The sequence below is a fragment of the Dromiciops gliroides genome, chromosome 3 (assembly GCF_019393635.1).
Source record: "Dromiciops gliroides isolate mDroGli1 chromosome 3, mDroGli1.pri, whole genome shotgun sequence".
Taxonomy (NCBI): domain Eukaryota; kingdom Metazoa; phylum Chordata; class Mammalia; order Microbiotheria; family Microbiotheriidae; genus Dromiciops; species Dromiciops gliroides.
This window is the reverse complement of record NC_057863.1, coordinates 618,050,525-618,066,048: the sequence shown is the minus strand read 5'-3', so window position 1 is coordinate 618,066,048 and position 15,524 is coordinate 618,050,525. Positions and strand designations below refer to the sequence as shown.

General features: G+C 52.4%; 1 protein-coding gene across 10 annotated transcripts in view; it reads left to right on the top strand.

Annotated features, from left to right (window-relative positions):
* CROCC (ciliary rootlet coiled-coil, rootletin) overlaps positions 1–15,524 on the top strand; it is a 79,971-nt gene that overhangs the window by 33,986 nt on the left and 30,461 nt on the right. For 4 of the 10 annotated variants that reach the window (XM_043996765.1, XM_043996760.1, XM_043996763.1 and 1 more), the window contains 11 exons: positions 1,140–1,223; positions 1,679–1,743; positions 2,073–2,238; positions 5,054–5,160; positions 6,582–6,809; positions 7,387–7,483; positions 8,222–8,326; positions 8,789–9,019; positions 10,251–10,450; positions 11,508–11,690; positions 13,686–13,830. In XM_043996765.1, the coding sequence (XP_043852700.1) occupies positions 1,140–1,223; positions 1,679–1,743; positions 2,073–2,238; positions 5,054–5,160; positions 6,582–6,809; positions 7,387–7,483; positions 8,222–8,326; positions 8,789–9,019; positions 10,251–10,450; positions 11,508–11,690; positions 13,686–13,830 (1,611 nt within the window). The remainder of the gene's footprint in view (positions 1–1,139; positions 1,224–1,678; positions 1,744–2,072; positions 2,239–5,053; positions 5,161–6,581; positions 6,810–7,386; positions 7,484–8,221; positions 8,327–8,788; positions 9,020–10,250; positions 10,451–11,507; positions 11,691–13,685; positions 13,831–15,524) is intronic. The other 6 variants (XM_043996764.1, XM_043996759.1, XM_043996762.1 and 3 more) reach the window with 3 other exon arrangements.

Genomic DNA, 15,524 nt, shown 5'->3' with positions numbered 1-15,524 from the left:
CCTGGTGCAAAGATCTGTACCCAGGCCCCGCTTGATACGCCCACCTGTATGTGACTTGAGGCCTCTGTAGAAACGAGGCGCCTCCCCCCCCCCCACCCCGGACTGCTATTTCAGAAAGTTACTGGTATTTTTCAAGGTCTCAAGTGAGAAAGGCATTTGGGGATGGGAGTGAGGGTGAAGGAGTAGAAAGAAGCCTAGACTGGGAGTGAACAGAACCGGATGTTGCTTCCTGTGTGACCTTGGTGAAGTGGCCTAACCTCTCTGAGCCTCAGTTTCCTTATTTATAAAATGGGACTCGGGATACTCAGACTGTCCACTTTGCAGGGTTGTTGTGAATGAAGCACTTTGTAAACTGTGGAGCTGCTTGTAAACGGGAGAGATCCTGAGGGCAGGGGTCTGGGATGTGGTGGCAGAATATCTGAACTCAGATCCCAGCCCTGTCTCTTACTGCCTCTATGCTCCTGGGCAAGTCACTCCCTTCCTCTGGGCCTGATTTTCCTCAGCTGTAAAATGAAAGGATTGGACTGTGTGGTCTTTGAGATCCCTCCCAGCTCTGATGTTCTCTGTTCTAAGCTCCCTCCAAGTTCGGGCACTCTCTGTTCTAAGGTCATTCCTTAGCTCTGACATCCTCTGTTCTAAGGTTCTCCCAGCTCTGACATTCTCTGTTCTAAGGTTCTCCCAGCTCTGACATTCTCTGTTCTAACTCCTCCCAGCTCTGGCATTCTCTGTTCTAACTCCTCCCAGCTCTGGCATTCTCTGTTCTATGCCCCTCCCAGCTCTGACATTCTCTTTTCTAAGGTTCTCCCAGCTCTGACATTCTCTTTTCTAAGGTTCTCCCAGCTCTGGCATTCTCTGTTCTAAGCCCCTCCCAGCTCTGACATTCTCTGTTCTGAAGCCCCTCTCTCAATTCTGAATTCTGTGTTCTAAGGCCTCACTCAGCTTTGACATTCTATGTTCTAAAGTCCCTCCCAGCTCTGACATTCTGTGTTCTAAGGCCCCTCCTAACTCTGGCACTCTCTGTTTGAAGGACCCTTGTTGCTCTAAATTCTGCCAGCCTATGTACTAGTAGGGGGTGGGGGTTAGATCAGGTTGGGGACTACTCTGACTTGCCCCCTCCCCCAACCCTCGCATCCCCTCAGGTTCTCCAGTACAAGAAGAAGTGTGGAGAAGTGGAGCAGCAGCTTCTGGAAAAATCTGCAGATCTGGAGCGTCAGAAGTTAGCGGTAGCTGTCCCTTCTCCCGCCCCTGTCTACCATCACCACCCCCACCACCACCCTCCCACCCCCTTGACCCTGGACCTGTCCTTTCCTTAGGATTCCCTGTGCTTGCCATATCTAGGTAGGACATAGGTAGGGTAGGCTGATGAGTGCCAGGAGAGAGGCCTGGGGAAGCCAGGCCAGGGGATTGAACCAGGAAGGTGGCCCAGCTCAGGGCAGGCACCTCGGTACAGTGGTGAGAGTCCTGGATTTGGAACCAGAGCATCTGGGTTCAAATCCTTGTTCTGACATTCACTAGCTGTACAACTTTGGGTAAATCCCTTCCCCTCTGTAAAACGAGGGTCCTTGGTAAGATGATTCCCGAGGATTCCTATGATCTCCTGGCTCTCTGGTCCCTGCCAACTGATCCCTCACTCTGGTACCATCCTTGTGGAGCAAACTGGACATATCTGTGTCTCTAGCAGGAAGAAGAACACAGCCAGGACCTGGAGAATGCTCTTAGCCGGCTGGAAGAGGAGCAGCAGAGGTGGGTGGGCACCCGGGCTGGCAGCAGGGTATCCCTTTCCTAGGGAGGGTGCGCCGTGCTCCAGGGCTCCCTGATTTAGTGTGTGCCCTCCTCAGGACTCATCCTCTGCTGTCGCTTCCTATCCCTCCCATTTCCTTAACGGGCTGGTGCCTGGTGGCCTACCTGGTGCTGGCTGATCCTTGTGCTTTTTGCCTGGGCATCCTGGGACGTGGCCCCTTGGTAGAACAGGGGTATTTACTGCCCACCCAGAATTCAGGGTGAGGGCCGGGGCCGTGCCTGCATCAGGAGCCTAAGCTAGCCCCATCCCCATCCCCTCACCACCCCCCCAGGAGTGCCAGCCTGGTGCAGGTGAATGCCATGCTTCGGGAGCAGCTCGACCAGGCCAGCGCAGCCAACCAAGCCCTGACCGATGACATCCGCAAAGTGACCAATGACTGGACCCGGAGTCGGGGGGAGCTGGAACAGCGAGAGGCTGAGTGGCGGCGGGAGGAGGAGGTAGGTGGGACCAGGGTCTCGGGGCCCTGCAGGGTGAGAGGAACTCCCTGGAGTCAGACCTCCATCCTCCGTGCACGCGCTGCCCCTTTGGGCGCCAGGTCCTCATCCTGGCCGCCATCTTCCCGAAGGACTGCCTTTTGTCCGGCTCTCCGGACCTAGGGACTCCAAAGGGCTTCCCCTCCCCCAAGAAGCCAGCACAGAATCCACTTCAGGTTCTCCCCCAGACTCTGAAGAGTCGGCCCTGGGTGGCCTGCCAGCCTCCTGGGCAAATCTCAAAACTGTGCTTCCCCCTTGTCTTTGGGAACCTCCAGGACACAGAGGCCCACCTGGTGGAACCATTAGCATAGAGATGGGGGAGGAGGACTGGGCTTGTGATGCCCTGGCGAAGGGAACTGAGAAACTCCCTCCACCAGTGCTCGTCTGGGCCTTCTCTCCAACCGAGAACAGGGGACTTTGCCCAGGGTCCCGTGGCCCCAAGAGAGCCAGGGTAGCCAGACCCCTGCCCACCCCACTGTGAATTACCATCCCATTCCTATGAATGATGATAATCACCAGCTGTCCTCAGATGCCTCGTGTAGTGTGATGGTGCCTCTGGGTCAGCAGAAATTCTGCCTGCTGAGTAAAGGCTTTGGCATCTCCTGCTAAGTTGGCCCCAGGCAGTGCTCTGGTGATGAGCTTTCTCTGTTCGGTGGTGGAGAGACCATCAGAGTACTCTTTGGATTCAAAGGATCTGAGTTCAAATCCTGGATCCTGTGTAACCATGGTCAACTTTCCTTCCCTCTCAAGGCCTCAGTTTCCTTTTTCTGTACAAGTCAAGGCTTGAGCGAGGTGACTGCTGAAGTCTCTTTTGCTTCTAAATCCTGGGATCCCTAGGGGGACCTTGTGCCTGAAAACCAGATTGTGAATTCAGAAAGTATTTATTAAGTGCCAACTGTATACTAGGCTCTGTGTTCAATTCTGGGGAGATGAAGACACATACACACAGAGTCTCTTCTTTCGAGGAGTTTACATTCTATTTAGGAAGCAAACCTACACACATGATTCTCTTTTGGTTTTTTGTTTGTTTGTTTTGTGAGGCAGTGAGGATTAAGTGACTTGCCCAGGGTCACACAGCTAGTAAGTGTCAAGTGTCTGAGACTAGATTTGAACTCAGGTCCTCCCGAATCCAAGGCCAGTGCTTTATCTACTGTGCCACCTAGCTGCCCCACATAATTCTCTTTTTAAAAATATGATGGGAGGGGCAGCTAGATGGCGCAGTGGATAGAGCACTGGCCCTTGAGTCAGGACTACCTGGGTTCAAATCTGGCCTCAGACACTTAACACTTACTAGCTGTGTGACCCTGGGCAAGTCACTTAACCTCAATTGCCTCACTAAAAAAAAAAAAAGTTAAAAATATGATGGGAGGGGCAGCTAGATGGTGCAGTGGGTAGAGCACCGGCCCTGGAGTCAGGAGGACCCGAGTTCAAATCCGACCTCAGAAACTTAACACTTACTAGCTGTGTGACCCTGGGCAAGTCACTTAACCCCAATTGCCTCACCAAAAAAATTAAAAAAAAAATAAACAAACATTTATTCAGTGCCTGCCCTGTGCTAAGCACTCCAGATAAAAAAAAAAAGACCTGCCCTCAAGGAGTTTACAATCTAAGGAATTAGATGCACAGAATCACCATATCTCAAGAGTTGGAAGGGTCCTCAGAGGTCGTCTGGTCCAACCTTTAGGAGAAGGAGAATCAGCCACAATATAATATCACGGACCAGTGGTCATCTCAGCATAGCTTGAAGACCTTTGGGTAGGGGGGAACCCTTTACATCCAGGGGCCGCCCACTCTATCCTTGGATGGCTTTAATTGTTAGGAGGTTTTTCCTCCCAAACCTGCCTCTTTGCTGCTAATTCCTACGGCTCAGTGTCCTGCTCCAGGTCTCTCAGTCAGCAAGTGACCAGGAAGGGGAAGTGGACAGAGGGCTAATTTGGGGGTCAGAAGTCCCAGCTTTACCATTCCCTGCCTTTGGAACTCTGGGCAGGTCACAACCTCTTTAGACCTCAGTTTTCTCTTCTATATAATGGGGTGATTGGACTAGATCTCTTCTGACTAAATCTAAGCACCTGGGATGGGGCTAGGATGCAGGCTGATTTCTTTTTTTTGTTTGTTTTTTGTTTTTTGTTTTTTTAGTGAGGCAATTGGGGTTAAGTGACTTGCCCAGGGTCACACAGCTAGTAAGTGTTAAGTGTCTGAGGCCAGATTTGAACCCAGGTATTCCTGACTCCAAGGCCAGTGCTCTATCCACTGCGCTACCTAGCTGCCCCTGCGGCTGATTTCTTTTTTTTCTTTTTCTTTTTTTTTTTTGCGGGGCTATGGGGTTAAGTGACTTGCCCAGGGTCACACGGCTAGTGAGTGTCAAGTGTCTGAGGCTAGATTTGAACTCAGGTACTCCCGAATCCAGGGTTGGCACTCTATCCACTGTGCCACTTACCTGCCCCCCCGGGCCGATTTCTTGATTCCAGCTCCTGTATTTTGTGTGCAGACACATTATTCCTCATAAAGATGCCTGTAATAAACACACTCACAAATAAGGCTACCCTCCCTGGCCTCCTGGGCATCTAGGCAGAGAGCCTGACATAGTGATGTCTTAACCCTCTGGGATTTTCCCTTAGTCTTCTGGGCTGGGATGTCTGTCCAGAGGCGGGGTATGCATAGATGCTTCTCCCCTCCCCTCTCACTGCTCTGGGAGAGAAGTGTGAGCTGTGCCCACTGGTGAGGGCGAGTGATAGCTATCTCAACGACTCACGGTCACTCCTTCAATCCTCTCTCCCAGTCTTTCAATGCTTACTTCAGCAACGAACACAGCCGGCTACTCCTTCTTTGGAGGCAGGTAGTGGGCTTCAGGAGGCTGGTCAGTGAGATGAAGACTTCCACGGAGAGGTGAGGGCCCGGAGGGCGGCTTGGGCTGTGGTCTTGCCTGCTCTGACTTTGACGCCCACCTTGAGCCTTGAGATGTAGAAGCCAAAGATGTTTATTTGAGTTGAGGCTGGATTAGGAAGGAGAGACAAGTATTCAGGACAAGGAAGGTGGGAATCCTGCTGACCTCTGACCTGGCCAGGCCGTATCTCGAATGTTGCAGCCCAGTTCCGGGTACCTTGTTTTAGGAGAGACTGGGAAAGATTGGAGCAAGACCAGCCAGGATGGTGAGGGAACTGAAAACCAAGACATAGGAAGACTGACTGAAAGAACTTGGGCTACTTATTCTGGGGACTTGGGGGTCATGATCCCTGCTTTTGAGTACCTGAAGAAGAGTCACATGAGACAGGGATTGGACTCATTCTGTTTGGTCCCAGAGGGTGGAACGGGGATCAATAGGGAAGGGCAGAGAGCTTGAGGGTAGCAGAACCTTCCCCAAAGTGAAATGGACTGTCTGGGAGTTGGTGAGTTTCTTCTCACTGGGAGTGTGCAAGGACGGGCTGGAGGAGCACTTAACTGACATTAAAGGGGGTCAGATGCTGTTGGAGCACATCAAGCCACCTTTCAAGCACCTACTAAGTGCCAAACATCGTGCCAGGTGCTGGTACAAACACCCACAAAGAATGAAGCCATCCCTACCTGCAGGGAGCTTATGCTCTGATGGAGGAGATGAGGACGTATACAAATTTACACAGCGTAAATGTCATGTTAAGAAATGCGCCAAACAGTATAATTAATGAAAGGTCCTTTGGGAGGGAGGGACCGCCTTCAGACAGGAGGTGGTGCCTCAGCTATCCCTTCCAGGAAGAGAGGGACTCTGGGAGGCAGAGCAAGGAGGGGGTACTTTCCAGGCAAAGGTGTGGAGAAGGGAAATGGAGTGTGGTGAATGAGGTGCAGAGAGAAGGCCAGTTTGACTGGATCTCAGACTACAGGAGCACCTAGCTGAGCAGCTGGGTGGTGCAGTGCATAGAGTACTGGCCCTGGAGTCAGGAGGACCTGAGTTCAAATTTGGCTTCAAACACTTACTAGCTGTGTCACCCTGGGCAAGTCACTTAACCTTGATTGCCCATAAAAAAAGGAAAGAAAAAAGGTAAAGAGAGCAGCTTATGTTTTATCCTGGAACAATAGGGAACCGCTGGAGGTGGTTGAGTAGGGAAGGCTGAAGGTTAGATCTTAGAAAAATCATTGTGTAGGATGGATTGAAGTGGGCAGAGACTAGAGATGGGGAGACCAGTTAGGAGGCTGCTGTAATAATCTGGGCAAGAGATGAGGGCTTGAGGTGAGGAGGCAGCTGTTGGAGGGAGAAGCAGGGGGTGAATGTAAGAGATGTTGTGAAATCCCTAAGTCCCTTCTGAACCTCCACTCTGGCTCCTGTCCCTTGGCAGGGACTTGTCCCAGCTGGGCATAGAGCTGGCCCGGACCTCAAGGACCATCCACTCGGCCAGCCTCGGGCTGAGCGGGAGCCTCCGGCTGGCCGAGAGCAGCAGCGAGGCCGCCATAGAGAAGGCAGCCCTACTCCGTGCCCAGCTGGAGGAACAGCTGAGGGACAAGGTTCGCGATATGATCCAGCTTCAAGTGAAGACTGACCTGGAGAAGGCTGAACTCAACTCCAGGTCCGTCACTCCATCTGCCAACAGGCACAGATTTATCCCATACTGTGTCCCTCACACGAGGCTAAGGCCCGGCGATGCAGTTGCCAGCCACGGCCACAACCCTGTGGAGTGGCTTGGACATACTGGCTTCCTTCCTGGTCCCCTCTAGCCATACTTCATCCCTGGCTGGCTGGCTGCATCTTAGGGATGGCTCGTTGCTTCTAGCGCCCTAGAGTCTGGGCATCCAACCTCCATAGCTTCGGGCCCCTAGGAAACCACGGGGAATGAGGATGGATGAAGATGAACTGGGGAAGAAGCGTGGGGTGGGGTAGATTTCCTTTACAATACTTACCTCCCCAGTACACACTCCAGTGACATGCTATGTGTAAAACACGGCCGACCCCAATGTGCTGTATAAACGTTAGTTATGATTAATACTTCAGCAAAGATTTACTAGGCACTGATGCCACTGTGGAAGGGAAGACAGCGGGGCTTGTATTCAAAGAGAAGGGGGAGGAGGGTACCCTGTAATGCATAGTGCTGCTAGATAAGAGCAGGACTGGGGTGCCTGAGTGACCTCCTCCCCTTGGCCCATCAGAGTGAACGAGCTGACCTTGCTGGTGGAGCAGCTTCAGAGCCAAAACTCAGAGAAGGACCGAGCCAATGAGGCCCTGACCCAGAAGGTGGAAGCACTGGTGAGAAATCTGTTGGTCCTGGGGGAAGGGGATACTTCCCAAGCCTGGATATCTCTCCCTGGGACAGGCTGACCCTAGGGCTAAAAGTCAGGAGGGAGCGATACAGGGGCTGGAGAGTGATGCCCTCCAGATTTGGGGGGCGGTAGACTGTCCACATGTCTGATGAAGCCCTGCATGAACTCATTCCCCCAGAGCAGGGCCTGTGTGGTTGGTGGCAGGGCTCGGCCGACCTCATCTAGCTCCCCTACTTTCTCTGCCCCTGATATTACCTAGAAGTATTTGCAGCTGAGAGAACATTGGCTAGAAATCAGCCCCTAATTCAGTGTGTGATCATAGGGAAGTAATTTTCCCTCTGTGGACCTCAGTTCCCCTGATCTATTCTGTGGTTCTTCCAACTCTTGACATTTTATGTTCTAAGGCCCCTCCCTCCAGCTCTGACATTCTGTGCTCTAAGGGCCCTCCCAACTCTGACAGCCTGTGTTCTAAGGGCCCTCCCAGCTCTGACATTCTATGTTCTAAGGACCCTCTGAGCTCTAACAGTCTGGGTTCTAAGGGTCCTCGTAACCCTGACCTTCTGGGTTCTGCAAGGACCCTGTGGGAGCCCCACTAATTCCAGCCCATCATTGTGAGCTCGGCTCTGGGGAGGAAGATGGGGGTGGGTTCAGGCTTCTTAGATGGGAGGGGGGCCAAGCTAGAAAGAAGGAATCGAGTCCCCCTTTCTTGCCCTCTCACCTGTAGGAGGCTGTGCGACTACAAGAGCAGGCGGCCATGGAAGCTGAGGAGGTGGAGGCCCTAAGGAATGAGTCAGAAGTGCTACAACAAACCCTGCGGGACCTGGCCCAGGTGCAGGGGCTGTTGGGTCAGGGTGGGGCTGGTGAGCTGCCTCCGAGTGGTGGTGTGTGACAGGAGGAACCCAGCTGGTTTGGCTCTGGCCAAGCCACAGGGACCCAGAGAAGGTCTCTGAATAGGAGGTCCCTTTGAAATTCCCCCCAAACTCCAGGGCTGGGGATCAGCATTGGCAGGGGGTGAGCAGTCCCTGGTGCCCTGTGCTCCAGCCTAGGGAAGGCTGCCTCACCCCCACCCCAGTGGGGCATCCATCAAAGTATGTAGAATAAGGAAAGTGGGTTGGCTAGACCTAATCTGGGAGATCTTCCTGGAGGAAGCAGGCATTGAATATAAAAGGAGGTATACAGACTGGTATCAGGGTAAGGAAAACACTGTCCTAGGGTTCTAATGTCTGGGGGTAGGAACAACCCTCAACAAGCAGCCTTTTTCACCCCGTATCCCTTCCTCCTTCTGTACCAGGCTGTCCTGTCTGACACCGACAGCGGTATACAGATGGGCGGCATGGAGCGTACCCCTGAGGCCTCAGATGGCAGTCTGCGCGGCCTGTCTAGCCTGAGGACCCCCTCCCCGCTCCGGCGCTCGTCACCCCGCCCCAGTGGCTCCCCTCGCCCCAGCCTGTCCCCAGCCTTCTCTGATTCTACCCTCGCCCTGGTCCACTCTGCCCTGCACAAGAGACAAATGCAAGTCCAGGTGAGAAGCCTGGGCCTCCTTTGTCCCCCTGCCCAGTCTCCATGGGGAAGGAGAAGGAGGAGATGGGATTCCCTTGGGGCTTCCCCTTCCAGGGCTCGGTCTGGCCATGGTGGACAGAGCTGGGAGACCAGGATGGACAGCAGGCCGCTGGGAAGTGGGGGCACAGTTAGGAAGGTGACATGGAGGGAAAAGATGAGGTCTTGGAGGGATTTGTTGGACCCATCGGGCCTGGGACATCTAAAAACATGAACAAGATTTCCTTCCGTGTGTTCACTTGAAGTCATTTTCCTTGGGACAGGGATTTCTAAGCCCTGGGGAAAGGATTCATTACTGGAAATTTGGGGAACACTCAGGGACAGGAATGAGGGGCTAAAGAGAAGGGATTGGCCTCAGGGTCAGGAATGGGGCATGTTCAGTGGCCAGGATTTGTGGAGCTAAATGCTAAGGGTGGAGGTCTGGTGCCAAGGAGGAAGGGCCAGTGTCTGAGATGGAGACTGGGTGTCTGTTCTAGAGGGGGGTTGGGTTTAATGCTAAGAATGAGGACTCCAAGGATGGACTAGGGGCTAAGTGCTCTTCATGGACATTCATCATAAAGGACAACAGGGATGAAAGCTCAGTGTAGTAATAGGGATGGGGTATAGGGCTAAATATAAGTGACAGGGACTCTATGACAGAGATAGAGGGGCTCCGGGTCAGGGAAGGGGGCTCAGGGTCAGGGAAGGGGGCTCATGGTCAGGGATGGGGGCTCCGGGTCAGGGAAGGGGGCTCATGGTCAGGGAAGAAGGCTCAGGGTCAGGGAAGGGGGCTCATGGTCAGGGAAGAAGGCTCAGGGTCAGGGATGGGGGCTCATGGTCAGGGAAGGGGGCTCAGGGTCAGGGAAGAGGGCTCAGGGTTAGGGATGGGGGCTCCGGGTCAGGGAAGGGGGCTCAGGGTCAGGGAAGAGGGCTCAGGGTCAGGGATGGGGACTAAGGGTCAGGGATGGGGGCTCAGGGTCAGGGAAGAGGGCTCAGGGTCAGGGAAGAGGGCTCAGGGTCCGGTATAGTTACTTGTACAAGGTCAGAGGTAGGAGCTTGGGGTCAGGAATGCCATTTCTAGCCCTGAGTTTAGGAGTCCCCACCATCCCCGGGATGGTGAATGGGATCCAAGGCCTGGGTACCTGGGAATGTACTGGAAGCCACTGAGGGAGAGCATGATGGGTGCTGATGATCCTTGGGGCTGGGGCTGCCCGCAGGATATGCGAGGACGCTACGAGGCCAGCCAGGACCTTCTGGCCTCCCTGAGGAAGCAGCTGGCAGACGGAGAGGCTGAGCGCCGGAGCCTGGACAAGCAGGTGTTGCAGCTCCGGGATGTGGCTGATGGTGCTGTCCAGGCCAAGGAAGATGCCCTTCGAGACATCCAGCGGCTGCGCAGTGCCCATGACCTACTGAGCAGGTACTGGGGTGAGGGAAGGGAAAAGAGGACTGGGACCCGGGAACCTCCCCCTGCCCTTGGCGGAGCATCCTCGGGTGTGGAGGGCAAGCAGGGCAGAGGCCCAGCGTGGCAGGCCAGCCTGGCCAGACCCATACAGTGAGGTATTGATGGAGCCAGCACAAAAACTCAGCTCTCTGGCCCATCAGACCTGAAAGAGGGAGGGGAGAACATGAGAGGAAGACATTAGTAATAGCAGGGGTTTCTTGAGCAGCAGATGGGTGCCCTGCCCTGTGCTAGGCATTGGGCATAGGAGGGGGAGGGAAAAAAACATTCATAAACTGTTTGTGCTGGAAACAATATTGGAATATAGAAATGTAGGACAAAGAATGTGAGAGCTGGGAGGGCCCTCAGAACACAGAATGTCAGGGCTGGGAGAAGCTTTAGAACATAGAATGTCAGAATTAGCAGAGTCCTTAGAACCTGGAATGTCAGAGCAAGAATTAACCTTAGAACCCAGAATGTCAGAGCTGGGAGGGCTCTTAGAACCCAGAATGTCAGTTGGGAGGGCCCTTAGAACACAGAATTTCAGAACAAGAATTAACCTTAGAATACAGAGCATCAGCAGGGAAGAGCCTTAGAACATAGGATGTCAGGGCAAGAATTAACCTTAGAACAATGAATGTGAGGTGGAAGGAACCTTAGAGAGCATGTCATCTCCCACTCCCTCACGCATGATCTTGGCCCTCAAAGACTCTCTGGTCTTTTTGGGGACATAAAGCTTATACACAAGTAATAGAGAACAATGTATAATAATATCTAACCAAGTGCTAGGCTGCAGGTTTGGATTGTCAGTGTTATAGGAGGCTCTAGAAGAGAAAGATCAATGTGTGGGCTGGACTGGGCAGAGCACGGTAGACTTCCTGGAGGAAGTTGGCTTTTTTAGGCCTAGAAGCACAGATTGGATATGGATGGGGGAGAGGATGGCTGAGTGGCCCCAGCGAGTAGTGACTGCCATAGGGTAGGTGGCTCCCATCCCTTCCTCCCCTAACCACTGCCCCTCACCCCCGGCTCTTGGCAGCGAGAAGGATGGGCTAGTACGGAGCCTGGCAGCCATGCAGATGCAGGTGGAGATGCTGCAGCAGGAGAAGGAGAAGCTCCAGCTGGCCCAGGATGAGCTGCAGAGACAGAGGGACCAGCTGGAGGAGGAGAAGGAGGACATCAGCCAGGACCGAGAGAGATTCCACAAGGAAATAGAACGGGGGTAAGAGGGGGCACTCCTCCTGCTCTCACTCCCCAGCCCCACCCAGCCCCGGCCATATCTGGCCATACCTAGAACCCTCTCTTTTTACAGAGGAGGAAACTGAGGCCCAGGGAAGGGAAGTGACTTGCTCAGGGTCACCAAGCTCTGGGGAAGCACTAGAGCTGGGGGTCAAATCTAGGTTTAGGTCATTTTCTGTCAGCCCATGGTCACTACAGGAGGCCCCCATAGTCATTCTACCAGGTGTAGACCCAGTCTGACACACCCCTCTGTTTCTGTAGCGGGGGGGTCCTTGACTTATGTCCACCTGGTTTGTAAGTGGCCATCCCCTCTCACACAGGAGGTGCTGCAAATCCTGGAGCCCAAGGACTTTAGATCTGGCAGTCCGGCCTTGAAGGTGTGGGGAAGAAGCCCCCTGAGTCCCTTTGTGACCTTGGGGTAGGGGTGGGGGACAGGGAGAAGCAAGGAGGAAAGTTACCCTTTTTTAGTCCCTGTTCTTATTTTGGGCACCACCATCCTAGTCACCCAGGTTACCAATGTGTATCATCCTGGATTCCTCTCACTCCTCACTACCGTCCCCTAAGCCAGTCAGTTGCCAAGTCTTGTCAATTTATAAATGGTTTTATTGATGTCATTTGTTTTTTGCATCACCATAATTTCCCCCAGTATCCCTCCTCCTTTCCTTCCCAGAGAGCCATCCCATATACCTAATAATCTTTTTTTAAGATCGCCCCCCTCCAAAAAAAGAGAAGAGGAAAAATCATGATAAATCTGAAATCTATGTAGTGTGTAACACTTGTGGACCTTCCACGTTTACAAACGGTTCTTCTCATATCTCTTCTTTTGAGCCATTATCATGACTAGATGCATTATCCTGGGAAAGTCATTTCACCTCTGCCTCAGTTTCCTCACCTGTAAAATGGATATAACCATAGCGCCTATCTCCCAAGGTGGTTGTCAGGATCACATGAGATGATATTTACTAAATGTTTAGCGCAGTGCCTGGCACATAGTAGGCACTTCATAAGCCTTAGCTATCGTCATCGTTATTATTTTGTAACATTCCCTTCTGATATTTGTACGTGAGGGATCTTTCCATTTACATTGTTGCAATCATCCCGTGTATCGTTTTCTTGGCTCTGCTGACTTCGGTCTGCATCAGTTGTTGTAGATCTTCCTGGGCTTCTCCGAATTCATCACATTCATCATCTCTTACAGCACAGTCCTCCTATTCCATCACTCCCATGGACCACAATGTGTTTAGCCATCTTCCGAGATCTTGCCAATATCACCTCCACTCTCTCTCTCCCGTGTGCTCCCCCTTCTCTCTACTCTCACGGCCACCAGCCCAGGACACCATCACCTCTCGTCTGGCTTATCACAATCGCCTCCTGATTGGTCTCCCTGCCTCATCTCTCCCCTCTCTAATCCATCCTCCACACAGCTGCCAAGGTGACTTTCCCAAAGCTCAGGTCTTGACTCTATCACCCCCAGGCCCCAAATAAACCCCAGTACCTTCCTATCGCCTTTCAGATCCAATACAAACTTCTCGATTTGACATGTAAAGACCTGCACAACCTGGCCCCAGCCTGCTTTTCCACCCTTATTTTATACATGACTTCCCTTCGTGTGCTCTGGCTTCCGACCAAATCGGATTTCTTGCCTTTGCTCACACCTGGTCTTCTATCTCCCGTCCCCATGCCTTTGCAGTGTCTGGCCTCCCATACCTAACGTGCTGTCTCTTAGAATCCCTAACTTCCATCAGAGGTCAGCCCAAGGACCACCTTCTCCACAAGATCCTTCCTAGTGCCCCCGGAAGTTACCTCTATCTGTTATGTATATACTTATTTTGTATATTACTATCTGTGTATATGTTGTGTCCCCTAGTAGAATGTAAGCTCTTTAAGGGCAAGCACTGTTTCATCTTTGTCTTTGTGTACGGAGTACCAGGCTTATAATCGGTGCTTAATGTCTGTTGATTGATTGGTTGATTGATAGTCATAAACAGCTGGAGCAGCTGGAGGTGAAGAAGTCAGGGCTGATGAAGGAGCTGATTTTGGCTAAGGAGACCCTAAGCAAGGCCACTTTGGCAAAGGAAGTGATGGAGGCCGAGAAGACGGAGGTGACGGAGGCACTGACCAAGGTGGGATCTTCCCTAGGCTCCTGAATTGACAAAGACCCCCCCCCCTTCCGTAGCTTGCTGTCCTTATAGGATCATAACACCTAGGACTAGAAGGGACCTTGAGGGTCTGCAGGGTCCCCGATGACTTGGGTGGCTTCATTTCTTGTGACTTTGTTCATAGAGTTAGAGGATCCTAGAACATTACTCATTGTTGTTCTTCAGTTGTGGCTGACTCTTCATGACTCCATGGACCATAGCACATCAGTACTATCCATAGGTTTTCTTGACAAAGATACTAGAGAGGTTGGCCGTTTCCTTCTCCAATGGATCACCTTGTGTCAGAACTGTCCAATCATGACCTCCCCTTCTTGAGTAACCCTACACAGCATAGCTCAGAGTTTCACTGATCTATGTGAGCCCCTCTGCCATAACTAGGCAGTGACCTGGAAGGGAAACACCAGCTAGAGAAAGGAGCAAAAAAATATGGTATATCAGAGCTAAAAGGAACCTCAGAACCTAGAATATGTAAGTTGGAAGGAATCTTAGATGAAGGAATCTTAGATCTTAACGGGGCCTTAGAACAGAGAATGTCAGAGCTTAGGAGGGGCCTCAGAAAATGGAATGTTAGAGTTGGGAGGGCCTTAGAACATGGAATGTCAGAGCTGGGAGGGCCTTAGAACCTAGCATGTCAGAGTTGGGAGAGGCTTAAAATACAGTCCAAATCCCATCTGCCTATAGATGAGAAGGGACAAGGCCAGCTTGTCCAAGGGCAGGAATGGGTGCTCTGATCCCATACCATAACCCTGCTACTGATGGGTCAGAATGTGTCGGTTTCAATGTCTGATAGTGCCCAGGGCTCTCAATGTAAGGTAGTCTTAGCTGTGAGGGAGACCTGACAGAGGTGGTTGGTTAGAACAAGGTATAAAGCTGAGGCTTGTGTAGGAGTGTTTAGGAAAAAGACCCCTGCCCTAGGCCCCAACCTTAGGTACCTCCTACGTGCATGCGGGGGGGGGGGGGGGGGGGGGGGGCAGTGGGGATGGTTCAGGGCAAGCCATCCTACCAAGTGAAAGAACAATTCAAAGAAACAACAGCAAACAGCTGGTCAGCTGAGTCTTTGGGCTGGCGAGCCCCTCCCGCTGCCTTCCAATGGCTCTTTGAGCCTTCCCTGCCTGGGGGGGTGTCTTATCCCTTCCCAGAGTCCTCCAGGGAAGAAAGGCACTCTGGCCTAGGAACCCTGTCCTTTACTGCGAACTCCCGTGGGTGAAACTCCCTCTACAAGGCCAGAATGGTACTTGGTCTATGACTCAGAATCTTAGACAGCCTCAGGGCCCCAGAGGGGAAGAGACTTCCCTGGGGTCACCAGGCAGAGCTGCTCTGCTGGGCAAGAGGGGCGCTGTCCCTCCACTGAGCCTGGACTGCTACCATTAGGACAGCTCCTGCCATTAGGAAGGGCTTCCTCAGTGCCCACTGTCTTCCCCTGTAACACAAGCCCCATCTGATCCGTTCTGTCCAAAGTTATATTGATTTGATTTACTTCTGTTTGCTTTTTATACAAGTCGTTGTCTGCAGGGATTGTTTTCCCTTTTCTCTTTTTGTCTAACCTATATCCTCATCTCTCTTGTCTCCCCATGTATTCCTGTCTCTCACATCTCTTTCTGTGTCTCTGTATTTCTTTTTCTGTGAATGTGCTTTATTTTGGTCTTGCTCTGGGTCTC